This window comes from Penicillium chrysogenum (assembly GCF_028827035.1).
Source record: "Penicillium chrysogenum strain IBT 35668 chromosome Unknown utg000005l_segment0_segment0, whole genome shotgun sequence".
Lineage (NCBI taxonomy): Eukaryota > Fungi > Ascomycota > Eurotiomycetes > Eurotiales > Aspergillaceae > Penicillium > Penicillium chrysogenum.
In genome coordinates this window covers 4,904,933-4,919,895 of record NW_026622753.1, presented here as the reverse complement: position 1 = coordinate 4,919,895, position 14,963 = coordinate 4,904,933, and the positions used below count along the sequence as shown (strand labels likewise).

The 14,963-nt window shown below is 49.0% G+C and overlaps 6 protein-coding genes across 6 annotated transcripts; 4 read left to right on the top strand and 2 right to left on the bottom strand.

Annotated features, from left to right (window-relative positions):
- Window positions 1-106: 106 nt before the first annotated feature.
- Window positions 107-5,045, bottom strand: N7489_010265 (MDM20/NAA25 family protein; the record flags this gene model as incomplete). The annotated part of the gene is made up of 11 exons (XM_056716014.1): window positions 107-859; window positions 912-1,024; window positions 1,085-1,853; window positions 1,906-2,182; window positions 2,251-2,516; window positions 2,680-2,856; window positions 2,938-3,213; window positions 3,299-3,525; window positions 4,482-4,509; window positions 4,643-4,769; window positions 4,975-5,045. 11 exons carry the CDS (start codon window positions 5,043-5,045, stop codon window positions 107-109), a joined length of 3,084 nt encoding a protein of 1,027 aa, XP_056563636.1.
- Window positions 5,046-5,540: 495 nt separating this feature from the next.
- N7489_010264 (uncharacterized protein) lies at window positions 5,541-5,720 on the top strand (the record flags this gene model as incomplete). The annotated part of the gene is made up of 1 exon (XM_056716013.1): window positions 5,541-5,720. One exon carries the CDS (start codon window positions 5,541-5,543, stop codon window positions 5,718-5,720), a length of 180 nt encoding a protein of 59 aa, XP_056563635.1.
- Window positions 5,721-7,075: 1,355 nt separating this feature from the next.
- N7489_010263 (uncharacterized protein) lies at window positions 7,076-8,810 on the top strand (the record flags this gene model as incomplete). The annotated part of the gene is made up of 4 exons (XM_056716012.1): window positions 7,076-7,114; window positions 7,178-7,297; window positions 7,360-7,452; window positions 7,512-8,810. The coding sequence occupies 4 exons, from the start codon at window positions 7,076-7,078 to the stop codon at window positions 8,808-8,810; spliced, it is 1,551 nt and encodes a 516-aa protein (XP_056563634.1).
- Window positions 8,811-9,739: 929 nt separating this feature from the next.
- N7489_010262 (ribosomal RNA-processing protein RRP9) lies at window positions 9,740-11,560 on the bottom strand (the record flags this gene model as incomplete). Its single annotated transcript, XM_056716011.1, has 1 exon — window positions 9,740-11,560. The coding sequence occupies one exon, from the start codon at window positions 11,558-11,560 to the stop codon at window positions 9,740-9,742; it is 1,821 nt and encodes a 606-aa protein (XP_056563633.1).
- Window positions 11,559-12,687, top strand: pre1 (proteasome core particle subunit beta 4; the record flags this gene model as incomplete). Its single annotated transcript, XM_056716010.1, is given in 6 exon segments — window positions 11,559-11,579; window positions 11,605-11,874; window positions 11,886-12,051; window positions 12,106-12,355; window positions 12,429-12,552; window positions 12,610-12,687. The coding sequence occupies 6 exon segments, from the start codon at window positions 11,559-11,561 to the stop codon at window positions 12,685-12,687; spliced, it is 909 nt and encodes a 302-aa protein (XP_056563632.1).
- A 328-nt stretch (window positions 12,688-13,015) lies between these two features.
- N7489_010260 (ubiquitin carboxyl-terminal hydrolase family protein) lies at window positions 13,016-14,906 on the top strand (the record flags this gene model as incomplete). The annotated part of the gene is made up of 2 exons (XM_056716009.1): window positions 13,016-13,679; window positions 13,741-14,906. The coding sequence occupies 2 exons, from the start codon at window positions 13,016-13,018 to the stop codon at window positions 14,904-14,906; spliced, it is 1,830 nt and encodes a 609-aa protein (XP_056563631.1).
- Window positions 14,907-14,963: the final 57 nt, after the last annotated feature.

The following is a 14,963-nucleotide window of genomic DNA, read 5'->3' as shown; positions in this document are numbered from 1 at the left end:
TTTGACTCGTTAACAGCAACTCTGTGATGGATTGGTTTACATGTACTCTAACTATGTATTTTCATGGACACATGATTCGTTCCTTGCATTTCCCGACACTCAGGAATTAAAGCCTGGCAGCCAGTACTCCATCAAATGCCTCCTCCCAGCTCTCCCTCAGCTCTCCGCAGAACAATTCGAGCGCAGATTCGTCCATCACCTTTTCTAACACGTCTTGGAGAGGTTTCTCGTATTCATCGGATGCATCGCCACACTTGACCATGTCGATGAGTGTACTGAGAGTCGCTGATTCGACAAGGCTCTGTTTCAAACTTCGCGTGTTCGAACGGACATCCTCGAAAACCTCACGGACAAGAGTATTCAGTCGCTCAATTTGTTCGGCAGGGAGTTTGGCAGTCTTCAATGCCTTTCGAGAATCCAGGTCGAAAATATTCCATAGAGCCTTGAGGGTCTCCACCAGGGTCCAGATGGCATGGAAATATTCCCATGTCGGCGCACCCGGTGTACCTTGGGTGACCTTGATCGTCGTTCTCATGATAAGAGAAGACTTCTTGGTGTCTCCTAGAGCTAGGTCTTCTCTCTTAGCCTTCAACCAATTCTCTACTTCACCAAGAGCAGTCTCAATTTCGGTTGAAGTATGGGCCTTGGATCCAGCCATAAACATAGCCACTTTCAGTAATTCGACGTGGATCTTGGTTGCATCCCTCTCGGCGTCAGTATGATCATCTCCAGTCTGGGAGAGCGACAATTTGTCGATTTGGGGCAGCTCTAGCTTCAAAACGACTGGCTTCTGACTGCCGATGCTCTCAAGAACACTGAAAAGCCGATCAGTAAGCCGGGCGGATGCCAGCCAGTTTTCCTATATTGACGTTAGTCGGTGCCGTGGTGTCACTCAACCAAACCAAACTTACCCCAGGAATTGGGCCTGCGCGCAACCGGTGCTCAAATGGAGATCGATCACAACGTTCCAGGTTCATGAAACCATCATACTTCCGGCGGTCTTGAGCCGGTGATGTATCCTGGGCTATATGGTAGTTAGTATTCAAGTATGCCAGGAGTACATGAGAGACTGAGAATTGCTGACCGATGTCTTCGTGGAGGACCAAGTGATTTCCTTTGCGAATTCTTTGTATCCGCCGTAAATCCAGGGCCCACATTCTCCGGCAGATACTGTCACCGATACGTCTGCGAAGCTCGATTGTGTCGTCTAGACCGACATAATTTCCATCATCGAGTCCTTTTATCAACGAGTTTTTGATAGTGACGTTTGCATTACGATAAAAGTCGAGAGCGGCGATAAATGCGACTTGCGCGTCAAAGTCCTTGTACTCTGCACCCTCAATAGGAGGCGCGGGGTGAGGGTGGATGGTGGCAAAGCGGGTGAAGAGGTTATGAGCAACACTCTCATACTGCATTTGCTTGACAGACAGCTTGCCAAACCACCTCAAAGCAATGGAACCAGCACCGAGAAGAAGGTAAATGCGAATCAACATAAGGACTGCCTCATAGTTATGGGGTGAATCGATTAGAAGACGTTCCAGAATACCGGCGGCGCGAATCAGGGCAGTGTTGTTGACTTTCTCGGATGTCTGGCCAACTGGGATAGGCTGAAGAAGGGCCATTGCGGCAATGATGCAGAAGTCATCTGTGGGCCGACTTTCCATCGTGGAAGCAGTATCTGGTTGGCTTTCTTTCTTTGGGTCCTGGGTCTTTGCTAGAAGGGTGAATGCATCGTAAAAGTAAAGGCAGTTGCGCACAAGAGTCTCGATGCTGGATTTCGATGCGTTCTTGTTGCCTGAAATTCGGTCGCAGTAATGCAACTTGTACGCGTTGATCAATGGAATAGCATCGTCCTGGAAAGTGGATTAGCTCGCATTGACTGAGTTTAGCAGATTTTGCACTTACGGGTTTCCCCTCAACACTGTCCATGCAATGTTGAGCTACTCGGTGAATCAAAGCATCATCACGGGTCTCCAAGACCCCTCGCAAGTCTTTGAAAGCATAGAGTTTGTGCTTGTGTTGGTCAAAGTATCTTTGGCACACAACAAACAGATCATCCTCGGTCCGCTCGCCCCGTTTGAACCCGGTTAGGACTGTGTCCATGAGGGCGATGTGCGCATTGCGGGACTTCGGGATAAATTCCATGAACTTCTCAATATGCTGCTGTGTGTCGGAAAGCAGCCTACCAAGCAAGCAATCATTTGTTAGCTGAAATTCAATGCTGTGGAAGTAGAATATTGGAATACATACCCCGGAATTTTGTCAAGATGACGCACAGCTACGATGAGCAAGTTCCAGTATTTCCAATCATCGCGCTCATGCAGAGTGCTGCGCTCTGCTTCATCTTCAGATACGGCAAGCAGGCTTTTGGCGTATGAATGCCCTTCTTCCCAGAGTTCGGCAAGCCCCAAGGCACTGATTTTGTATAGGATGAAGGTCCTGTCATTATTAACAATCCGAGAGCTGAGACCAACATTCTCGCTATTAAGGAGCTGCACAATCTCTGCGAAATGACCCTGCGTTTCGAGAATTCGAATAACCAAGAGAAGTTCCTCGGCGGTTTGTATGGCTCTCGGAGGGCTTAATAATTCGGTCTGTAGTAAGCCATTTGAATAAGGCCCAGTCAGTCATTACGTCCAAATCGTATATCCAGTGAGCATGTAGTGAGTAATCACATACCGGGTTAGAGGGGACCTCGGATACTGCCTTTTGAGCAAAGCGATAGGCAAGTGTGCCAAACAATTTGCGGTCCACGTCCGAACTAGCCGCGTCATCTGAAACGAGATAACAAAGGAAAATGGCCCAGAAATAGTACTTTCGCTCCCTAGGAAAGTTCTTTTGAAGACTCATGGCAGCCTTTGGTAGGAATAAAGACACTCGTTAGCAATTTAGACCTTGATACGATGCCGGCGTAGCATCGGCATCTTCCCAACTCACCTTCTGGGCTGACTTCCAGTCACCAGCGTCATATCCAAACTTGAACCATCTCATCTGAAGAGCATGATCTTGTGGCTTTGCCTTAGCTGCCCGTTCCCATATGGCGCTCCGAAGCTCGGTATGGTCATCCATATTCCGCAGCGTACGGTGGAGTATGTCGAGAGAGTCCAAGTCCGAGATTGGCGGATCGACGTTGCACAGCTCGAGGGTCTCCGCAATACCCTTCTTTTTATGAGCTTCGTCCGCATGGTTGAAGAGGACATTCGCTTTCCAGGCCTGTTTGCTTGTTAGTTGGTCTCTTACAGGTGACAGCGTCGCAGGGGTGTTAGGTTCGGAATAAACAATTATGGGGATCACTCGCCTTCAAAAACTGAGTATTCTCGCCTTTCTTCATGCGCTTCTCAATCAGCTGCAAGGCCTGCTTCATGTTCTGGGAGTCAATGGCATCTTGGATTTGGTTGTTGCGACGCAGAAACACCGCGTCATTGCTGGAGCTCATGGTGAAGGTGTTGTTCAATTTGTGGGGAAACTCTTCCAATTGTCGTCTTTTGCAGAGTGGTCCGATCACTGTGCCGAGCACAGCATGGGCTAAAAAGAGTCAATGATCTGAGTTGGAGTCGAGTGATCGACTCTGGTCACTTTTTTATTTGGCGGGGAATGAGACACAAACGGTAGGCGGTCAGTTGGTCCCCGCACCATACTGCCGAAGTATGAGTTTGGGCTTTCATAGCTTCAAACTTTCTTGTTTAGTTAGTATAGATTACACATATGTATGAATTAAGATAAGAAGTCACACTCCAGACCTATGGATAATCCATTTTAAAATCTTGAGACATGGTTCCCCAAGGTTGTTGGGGGGTTTCAGAGGCTACCTACTTCCGTCCTTAAGAAGGTTCTGACATAGATGTAGTTACATGTAGTTTTAGCTTTGATCTGGTTATCTCTCGTATCTGTACAAGGATTGTATTCGAATTAACATGGAGGTCCGCCTGGACAAGATAGTCAAGACCAAGGCCACGAGAATTTTAATATACAGACTTAAAATGATTCAAAATAAAGTCCAATACGCCATATAAAAACAAAGTTGCTTGTCTTCGCTGGTCAGCAGCGGACCGTGAGACTGTTCAACTTGCCAAAAAAATGTATATTTTTACCAGCAGAGCAAGATCACAACCCCGACAGCAGTTTGGATATCTACCATGTAGCGGTTCACATGATAAACACCGGAGCTTGACCTTTGGAAGACTTCTAATTATTAGGTTGGTAGAAAAGCACATCGTACACATTGGCATGCAACAACTGCTTTGGGAATGTCAGGGATCTTGCCGGCCAGTAAACCTGTCGACCTTTATGGTCCGAGATGATAGATATGTCTCATTTGGGCTGAGGCGTCAAAGAAACTTTCTTCTGAGTGAGCTGTGCCTGGTTAGTGACCGAATATACTTTAACATGTCCGAATCAAAGTCGATGGAATAGATCTCGCGGATGGGTTACCAAACATGCACGAGGCATGACCTTGATACGGAGCTCTGTATTCAACTTACCCAGTTCTTTTTGCAATCGCGATAGGCTCTAGTCAAAGTAATCAGTCAGTAAGAAAGCTCAGACATATGATAATCGTGGTAATATAGTACAAGCTGGTCAGAAGTGGATCGAAAGCCAGGTACGCCAAACGGAGAGCAAGTCGATATTTTGAATATATCACGTAAGGGTTTTCAACGTACTGGAAATAATCGTGGCACATTTCGCGGTCAAAGGCATTCCGTTTCATACACTTCAGACTCCGATCTGCGAAGTCTTGGCATGGATCATAGTACTCGCTAGCATGTTTACTAAAGTCGCAAGTTAGCTACCAGTATGGATAAAGGCCACACGAATTCAGCCCAGTGAATATGCAACCGTCGGACTAGCCCGTGTGGTTCTCAAGACCCCATAGTCCATGTAAAGGGCGACCACGAATGACTTCAGAAATGCCATGACATGTTTCGGGAATAGACACAAGCAGAAAAAGGTGGAGGGAAGAAGCTTGAAACATACTGTGTGAACTTCTTCTCCGCTTTCTCCCACGCTTTGTCGTGAGTGTCTCCTTGTGTCGACTCCGCTGCCATGGTGCAGTGAGGTGGTATGTCTCCCGAGTTTGCAATAGATAACTGAGGCAAGCAATCTAATCAAATAAAATATAACGCCAAACCGTCGCTCGAAAACCAGATTGGAGGAGGTTCATTGGAGCAGAAGTTAGCGTTGGACGGAAGAATTGGGGATCCAGCGGTCTTGGCACGGAGATCTGCGAATGTACCCCAACTGGCGTCCCGAGGTCCGCATACCACCATGTTTTTGAGTATGTACAATAATATACTGCTCTGGGCTTCATATAATTCTAAAAGAGAGTTCTAGATGAGTATAGCTTTAAATTATGAATGCGTCTAGCTTGTGGGCCCACTGAAATAGCTGGGCGTGCTATTTTAGAGTGTAGCCTTCCAGTCTATCTATATATATCCATCTACATGCTCCGTACAATTATGATCCTTATAAATGGCAATGAGAGTAAAAATAAAGTACATGGATTCTTCTCTCAACCAGCAAAAAAGCTTTATTATGACAAAATGGTACTACTTGGCTTGGAAGATCCGAAAGATGCTGACTACTGCGATGTTTCGCTATTCTCTATGACTGCTTTCACTGCTAGGTACTATCTCTCCTCCGATACAATGCGAATAGATGCGAGACTACTCCACAAGGCCAAAGCCGAGTCACAGGAAGATGAAACTTCTACCGTGGACTAGCATTGATAGTTATCGCTTCGTTCTCGTGACTATGCTGTCCACTTGTAATGACAGGATCGGTGGTCAGACTGCTCTCAGAAATGAAAATGGCGAGGTGATGAATGTGAAAAGGGCCACAAATGGTATGCATCCTGACCGTCATATTACCAGTTCCCCAAACTCGCAAAGATAGGGTTCGGTCGTGGTTTGAAAGATATATCGAGCATAAAGCGCTTCGGGCACTGGGTATACCAAAGTAGATCGCAACGGTGACATATTTGCGTCAATTATCATCCTTGATGGATGATAATCTTCTCACAATGGATCCGTACGGCTGCGATAGTTGGTGACTTGTGTCATCAATTTCGCGGAGTATCGCTCTGAGATGCTTCTGGGTCGGTTCCGTAAGGCTAATTGGTTCATTGGAACTACTAGAAACGAGCAGGGCATGTATTTCATACGGCCAGTCTCAAGGTGTCTTCCACGAGCGGGTATGTTTTCTGGAGTATATGGAAAGGAGATTGTTGAAGATGACGAGGTTCAGCTGGGCGTGTTCGATGACAGCCACCTTCGCTCGGAGGGACTGAAATAGCAATGACACGAGAAATAGCGAAGCCTTCAAAGTTCTTCTATTGTGCTGTATAGGAACTTTGTGAATGCGTTAGAGACTGTTAGGGATGTATGATCGGTAAGTGAGTCGGTTGATGCAAGATCAAGATGTATAAGTGAGGTCGAATATGCTTTGATCGGCTATATTATCGAACAGAATTTGACTCATCTAGTCCAATTAGGAATCAAAGAAAAGGCGAAGTCAAAGACAGGGCAGCATTTTCGTGTTTTAAGATCTCTACAGGCTTTGTTCATATGCGAAGGTCGCTCACCTATAAGAGATGTCTACAGTTGCATTATGCAGATTGAATCCAACTCTAAAATATACGCGAGAAATCCGAGATAATTGTCATATAAAGCCCGTAAAGAAAAAGTGACGAGTCACATCCAAAGTTGCTAGTTCAGAGCTCCCTTGCCCAGGTGTTGGGCCTTCCTCATGATTATGTTATTGATTGCCTGAGGCCACAAAAACACCTGCCCTCTCACTTAAAGAATCTGGATCATATTATTACTCTTCCTTGTGCCTTTCTTTCAATCTCAGACCGTCACGTTATCGTCGCAGCGTTCTTCGGCTTCCTAGTGTTTGTCGCTGCGAAAAGCTGTTGATCACACCTTGCCGCCTTGCGAAAGTTTTACTTTCCGGGACGCCCCCACCGCATCCTGTCGACACTCGCGCTCGCCCCGAAACGACTCAAACACACTCCGGTCGAGTGGGCCAGGCTCCTAGGGTGGAAAACGGAGCATCTGACGAGCCGCAGAAAGTCGAAATGGCAGCTAGAAATGGTTCTGGGGCCGAGGCGTCGGGAGTAAGTCCATTCCCGTATCTGATCGAAGTGATCGAGAGCTACTGACTGACGCGCACTTTACAGCTCGTGAACACACTCCAAGGCCATGTCGATGATATTCGCACTCTGATACAGTGTGGTATATGCATCCGTCCCCTTTACGAACCGTTTACTATCGCCTGTGGGCACACTTTCTGCTACTCAGTGAGTCCCTTCTATTTTACTACCTCGTTAATTCCATTACCTGACCAGAATTCTTCACATAGTGTCTATCATCATGGTTCGCTGGTGGAAGATCAAAACGAACATGTCCTGATTGCCGAGCACCCGTCAAAAATCAACCAGCACCAGCTTATCTGGTGAGTTTTAACAATCTTCAATTCGTTTCATTACATCTGACATGTCTCTCGTGTTACAGGTTCGGGCCGTTGTGCAGATGTTCACGGGTCGCGCTGAGCTTTTAGATAAAGGGGAAACCACCACAGAGCATACGAAGAACCAAAGGGAAGAAGCAGAAAAACTGGACCAGGACAAGGCCAATAATCATCCAACTGAAGGAGGTCTGTTCGGGGGCCTTTTCAAGCCCAAAGCTCCCCCACTTAAACCTGTCATTGACATTGATGACGGGGTGGTTCGGTGTCCGGTCTGCTCGTGGGAGCTTGAAGGAGACAATTGCGCAGGATGCGGATATCGATACCGACCGGAGTCTGAGGAGACTGATGACAGTGAATCAGCCGATTATAGTGAGACCGACCTAGACTCGCTGGATGATGGTATGGATGAGGAAGAGGGTGAGAACGAGGGCGAGGGAGGGGAATCTGACCACTTCGACCACATCGAAGACAATGATGGCATTTGGGGCAACTTCGCGCTTCAGTATTACGGGCCTACTTTCAATGGACGCTCTCACTGGCCACCAGGTCGTGACCGGCAGGCTTTCGACCGGTTCGAAAACTTGATACGTGGACCTCCCATGATCCCACTGGAGACTGCGCCCCCAGTGGATCATGACAATTATCTCGCTTCAGGTAACACCAATGGAAGTGAATACGACGAAGAGGAAGAGGAAGAAGAAGAGGAGAACGAGTATGACGAGTCAGACTCATTCATCGATACTGAAAACGACCACCCGCCCACGAGTTCGTTCATTGAAAGTCAAGCCGATCGTCTCGGGAGTGGCCATATGTATGAATCGGAATCAGACCGTTCCACTGGCACCGTTGTGGATTATGTTGCGCATGACAGCCTTGCCAACACGCATGGGCTCCATTACAGAAACACTACACCTTACTTTGACGATGAGGCTTCTGATGAAGATAATGAAGTGGAGGAAGAGGAGGAAGAGGAAGTTTCAGAGGCATCGGACGATAGAGGTATGGTCAATGAAGACTCGGAAGAATCCGATGAAGACGCAGTCCAGACTGCGCCGCCTCGTCAAGCCAATCCACAATATCCATACCGATCCCCCTGGTTCCAAGCCCCCAGCGCTGCTCCATGGCTTGCGGCCAGGCCTCCACCTGAACCAATTCCTGACTCATCCGAGGAAGAGGAATCTTCGCCGCCTATTAGGCCTGCTAGATCCAGTGCGCGTCGTCACGTCCATCACGGGACCACGGCTCTGAATGCGATTCCCCTGGATGATTCCGACGACGATCAGCCTGTCGGTCCAGTGAGAAGAACCACACAGAGGCGACGTGCCAGATTCTCTCCATATTAAAATCATCTTCCAACCGCTAACGCGGTATTTGCTTTCGCATTTTATGGCCTACTTTTTCCCTCTTTTTTTGGGCTTCAGCGCGGCGCCTGGGTAATGCTAAGAGGACTGTGGACATGGTTGGCGTTTTGTCTTGATTTTGATATCACAAGGACGACCTTTTTCTCTTTTCCTCTCTTTTCCTGCAGCCTTCAACGGCTGGATCCTATCTTCATGTTTAGTTTTTTTTTTTTACCGGCTCAGCCGTACTCTACGAATACCCCTACTTACATATCCTTCTTCGGTTCGATCTTGGTTTTTTGCCGCCCTTTGCTAGTGAAGTCGAAGAACCTAGTCTCTTGGCACTCAATAAAGCGTGGCCACAAATTCCGTCAAATCCATGAAAAAAGCCTCCGGGTACTACCGTACTGAGTCCTTGTTTATCATATTCTGTTCTCCCGCCAAACTAGTAGAGAGCACTGGCTTGCTTCATAGTGTAATTGCTAAGATTGCTTGTTATGTCTGAATGGTAACTCCATGCCTGCGACAGTCTACCAAGTCCTATCAGAGTTGACGAATGTATCCGCTACTGACTCACCTGGACACCCTATTCACAGCAAATTAAACCGATGAGAACAGCCAGGCAACATGCCCACATGACTCAGACCCGGAATCATAGGTAGGAATCTTTGGCTATTGGTTGTTGGTTTGGCGTTGCGAGATTAGAGGGAATCTTCTGATCGTTTACCCTAATCTTGAAGTTCTACTGTTCAGGCACAATGCTGATTGAAAGAGGGATATGGTTGAATATTTCAATGCACCGAAGACATCCGGCACATATGCAAAAATGGTAAAATACACAGATGTGACTCCAAATACACCTGACCCCGAGCAACGCTCCCCATTTTACTCGGCCAATGACCAAGATCGAGACAGAAGATTATGAACAAAATTTATACATCAGCCTTCACGGTGTCATTAGTAGCAAATGGAACTTCGAAGACAACAGCACAATTGCGGCCTCCCGAAGTGGGGCCTTCATGGAAATTGTTGGTGAAGCACTTCCAGCGAGCCAATCGGTGCTCCTTGCCGACAGCAGCGACGATGGACAAACCACGAGGTTCGTGCTCGGTCTCAGACTTTTTGGATTCAGCACCAGGCATATCAGATTCAGGCCGTCGTTCGAACACCGCGATATCGTTGATGACGCCCTTAATCAAAGGCTCTGGCTCTTTTTCATCAGCTGCAGGGGTGGCATCAAGAGCAAGAGTCTGTTTGAGTTGCTGCGAAGGTGTGTCTGGTGGTGTGACGGTGCCAGGTAAGCCTGCACCGATGGGACCCAGAGCGATAAGTGTCTTTTTATCTTCTGAGACGCGCCATGCGCGGATGAAACCGTCCCAACTGCCACTAAGGACAACGTCGGTACCTGGTAGAGTGGCGAGTGCGGTGATCCAGCGAGGCATGGGGCGCATGTGGCGCGCGTTGTGGGCGGCAGTCGCCTCGTCTACCTCGGGTGATAACACATCCAGAGGGGGGATGGGGTCCAAGCCGTGAGCAAGACGGACAGTGTAGAGTGGCTTCTTTTTGTGAACTGACCAAAGACAGAGGGAGCCGGAGTCGGAGCCAGTGACAAAGTGGGTAGGTGGAAGGGGGGCAATGCAGTCGATGTTGTTTTCGTGGTAAGGGGCATTTCTTGAGGCGCCGCCACGGAACACGAGCTGTGTTTCGTCGACGACCTTCCACAAGCGAGCGGTGCGATCCCGAGCACCAACACTGACACATTCGTCAATAGTCATGGCGGCAACTCCGGTGACGTGATCCTGGTGTCCGAAGAGTGTTTCGACATAGGCGTGACCCGCTCCGCTGATGGACCATGTCTTAATTGTGCGGTCGTATGAGCCGGAGAACAGCTGCTCTCCGGAACTCATCGCTGAGATATGGCGTGCAAAAGACAAGCTGCAAACAGAGTCTCTGTGCTGCAAGAAGGTCTTGCTTGGCGTCAAAGTCTCTGCGTCCCAGATGATAAGCTTATTGTCCGTTCCACCGGTGGCCACGAATTTTCCAGACGGCGAGACAGCAACAGATATGATACTTCCTGTATGTCCTTGATCCTCGTCTGATTCGCCAACTTTGCGCATACCACGAGCGTACTTCACACGCTTAGGCTTCTTGCGCTGGGGACGCGGAGGCCGCTTGGAAGTATCATTATCGCCGTTCAATTCTGTAGAGCCTGGTACACTGGGTGTAGCCAATTCCCACTTGGTCAAAGTTTTATCCTTGGAAACAATGTAGACGAATGGCGGGTGGACTGCAATGGCAGTGTTCGACTGGGTATCTGAGCGGAAAAAGGAATGGGGCGCCGTGGGAATGGATAGTTTCGCAGCGATTTGACGGAACGTCCGTCCTTTAAACTCATCGACGTCCTTCTTCAACCGTTCCGCAATCAAGTCTCGGTCGATATCTGCAGCATCGAATCCAGCTTCGTCGACTTCTTCTTGAATGTTACCCAAGTAGCGTTCAGCGAGTTTCAATCTCCGATCCGCTGCGGTTTCGCCATCTTCGGAGTCAGATCCACTCTCGTCGCCTGACTCTGCCGTGTCGATTGCGACATCTTCATCCAAGTCACTGCCTGAGATCGATTCCTCTCTGTCCTTGGTCCGTCGACCACCGTCGGTTTTGGCATCTACGCCTCGCTTTTTTGATCCTGGGGCGGCGGCGCGGTCGTCTCTCTTCCTCTTGCGCTGGGAATTGGGTACAGTGAAAAAGGACGACATGGCGACGTTCGTCAAGCCTGTCAGTTCTTGATCTCTGTATAAAGAAATCGAATGTCTGGCGTTCTCGAAAGACTCGGACTGCGGAGATCAAAACTTCAACTTTTTTTGGCAGAAAAAAAAGCGCTAAGCGGCGGCTGACTCAGCAGGTAGCTGACCTCACGGGAGCTCCAGGCGTCAAGCTCACCGCGCGGCCGTCCTCACTTAACCACTACTCCCATTCGTCTTCTCTGATCATCTACTTACTTGCTTTTTTTTATTTTCTATCTCTCATACCGCAAACATGTAAGTCTATGTTGACCTTGTCTCCACGAATGGTTACTAATAGTTTGCTAGGGAGGTTCTTTTGGGTATCGCCGGCAAGGACTTCGTCATTCTTGCTGCATCCAAGGCCGCAATGAGAGGCCCGACAGTTCTCAAGGCTGAAGATGATAAGACACGACAGTTGAACAAGCACACAGTGATGGCCTTCTCCGGCGAGTCTGGAGATACCGGTATGTAGCTTCCTCGATGAGACAAACACGGCGCTAATGAGATACCTATGCTAGTCCAATTTGCCGAATACATCCAAGCCAATGCCGCACTCTACAGTATGCGCAACGACACTGAGCTCAGTCCCTCTGCCGTTGCCAATTTTGTCCGGGGAGAATTGGCGCGCAGCTTGCGGTCACGGAGTCCCTACACAGTAAACCTGCTGCTAGGTGGTATAGATCCGGTCACTGAGAAGCCTCATCTGTATTGGGTTGATTATCTAGCGTCTCTCGCGCCCCTACCATATGCTGCCCATGGCTATGCCCAGTATGTTTCATGGCCCGTGACGATGGACGATACAGCAGTCCAGGCGAGAGAGACCTGATGCTGACTCTGCTAGATACTACTGCCTATCAATCCTTGACAAACACCATCATCCCGACTGCTCCCTTGAGGAGGGCCTTGCCCTTCTCACCCTGTGCACAGACGAGCTGAAGCGCAGACTACCCATTGACTACAAAGGGGTAAGTTCCTTAGGGAGCCATCCTCGAATGCCATTATTCTGACACGATTATCCACAGATGCTGGTGAAGGTTGTCACAAAGGACGGTGTGCGAGAAATCCCCGTGGATAACGATAAGGTGGTCCGGAGTGCTTGAAAGGTCGACATACCACGGCGTTTGTTGTATCACATCTTATGACGTTTTTCTTTGATTCCGAGATAGTCCAACGGTCGGCATGATTTTGGCTGTAGCAAGCTTGGAAATCAAGTAACGAGTAGATTCCTAGATGGCCTTCGATAAACAATAGGCAAATACAACCCTATAAGCTCACCGCTCGAAATGAACAGCATTTTGTATAGAACGTACACCGCTTGGCATTGGCCTGATGGGCGTTTGACTTGTTTGCATCTTTGAGTCGCATCCCGAGCTCGCGGAAAGTCAAGAACTCCGAGACCACCAACTTTTCGATCCAAACCATCTCACAATGTCAAAAAGACAGGCAGAGCTCCCCTTGGAGCAAGACTTTTCCGGTTCACCCGCATCGAAAAAGGCGCGCGTCGAGGACGACAATGATCCCGGTTCTATCAACGGCGCAGCGCCCGCATCCCAAAAGACCGGCGAAGAGATTAGACAGGATGATCGCAATGGTGTGGATATCCTAGGAGCAGCTGAAATAGAAGGAGAAGAGCTTGAGGAGGGCGAGAAAGATCCCTCTGGACTCTCGGATATTGACGAAGATGCACCTGCACTCAGCGCTCCGAAGCGGCAAAGTGCTCCCATGGAAGGCTACGGCGACCTGTACCTCGACACGATCAACCGTGAAATCCTAGATTTCGATTTCGAGAAACTGTGCTCCGTCAGTCTGTCAAACATCAATGTGTACGCATGTCTTGTCTGCGGTAAATACTTCCAGGGTCGTGGACCGAAATCTCATGCGTATTTTCACGCCCTTGAAGTTGGACACCACGTCTTCATCAACATTGGCACGAAGAAGGTATATGTTTTGCCTGAAGGATATGAAGTCAATAACAAGAGTTTGGAGGACATCAAGTATGTCGTTGACCCACACTATACAAAAAACCAAGTGGTCAAGCTCGATAAGGAAGTGCACGATGCCTGGGACCTTTCTGGGTCGAGGTACAGACCAGGTGAGAGCCTATACCATGATAGGATCGAATGTTCTTTTTCGCTAATAGTCTTCCGTTCCAGGGTTTGTCGGCATGAACAACATCAAAGCCAACGACTATGTCAATGTAGTAGCTCAACTACTCGCACATGTTTTGCCAATTCGCAATTTCTTCCTGCTCCACGAATTCCCTACTCCCGGCACACCAGAGATAATTCTTCGTTTCAGCACGCTGGTGCGCAAGCTATGGAACCCCAAGGCGTTCCGGTCACATGTGTCTCCGCACGAGTTACTACAGGAGGTTGCCGTACGATCCTCGAAACGGTTCACTCTCACGAACCAGGCAGATCCCGTGGACTTCCTGTCTTGGTTCCTAAACTCTCTGCACCTCGCCTTAGGAGGATCCAAGAAGCCCTCACCAACACCCACAAGTGTTGTTCACGCAGCGTTTCAGGGCCGTGTACGGATCGAGAGTCAAGCTATCACGGCTCACTCCGACACCCAAAATGCCCGGTTGGTATTTACTGAATCTGGCACAATTAATAGCCAGGTTACTCCTTTCCTCATCCTCACACTAGATCTACCCCCCACACCCCTCTTCCAATCTGCCAATCGGGAGTCGAGTATCCCACAGGTCCCCTTGACTACCCTCTTGAACAAATATAACGGCTACACGGCGTCAGAGAAACTGGCCCACCGTGTCCGACACCGTCTCCTCCACCCTCTTCCTCCCTACCTTTTCTTCCATATCAAGCGCTTCAGCAAGAACCGCTTTGTTTCTGAGCGAAACCCAACCATCGTCACCTTCCCCTCTCCGCACGGCTTGGACATGTCTCTCTATGTCGAGCCAAATCCCAATATTTGCTCACCCAGCGAGCCAATCCTCTACGATCTTGTGGCAAACATCATCCTCGACCCCGCCATCGCTGCACCCGGTGCAATGGATGACGCTGTGGACAAGGGCGTCAACGCTGCGTCAGGAGCTGGCGGTTCCTCCAGCGGAGCAGGTGGCGGCAGCGAGAAGGTGTCATGGCTTGTCCAACTTCATGATAAAGCTATGGAGGCCGAGAACACTCGCGCCAAAAATGGCGGTTCCACGGAGAAGCAGCAGCGGGGCCCGGAGTGGCTTGAGATTCAGGATTTGTTCGTCAAGCGCGCGGAAAGCGAGACGCTGTTCACTCGTGAGGGATATCTTATGGTATGGGAGCGGCGCAGAGTGCCTGGGAACAAAGGAAAGGGACGTGCATGATCTGAGATAGTTAAATCTGAGTTGACTGGGGCTTCGAACTTGCTATTGTCTTCCACG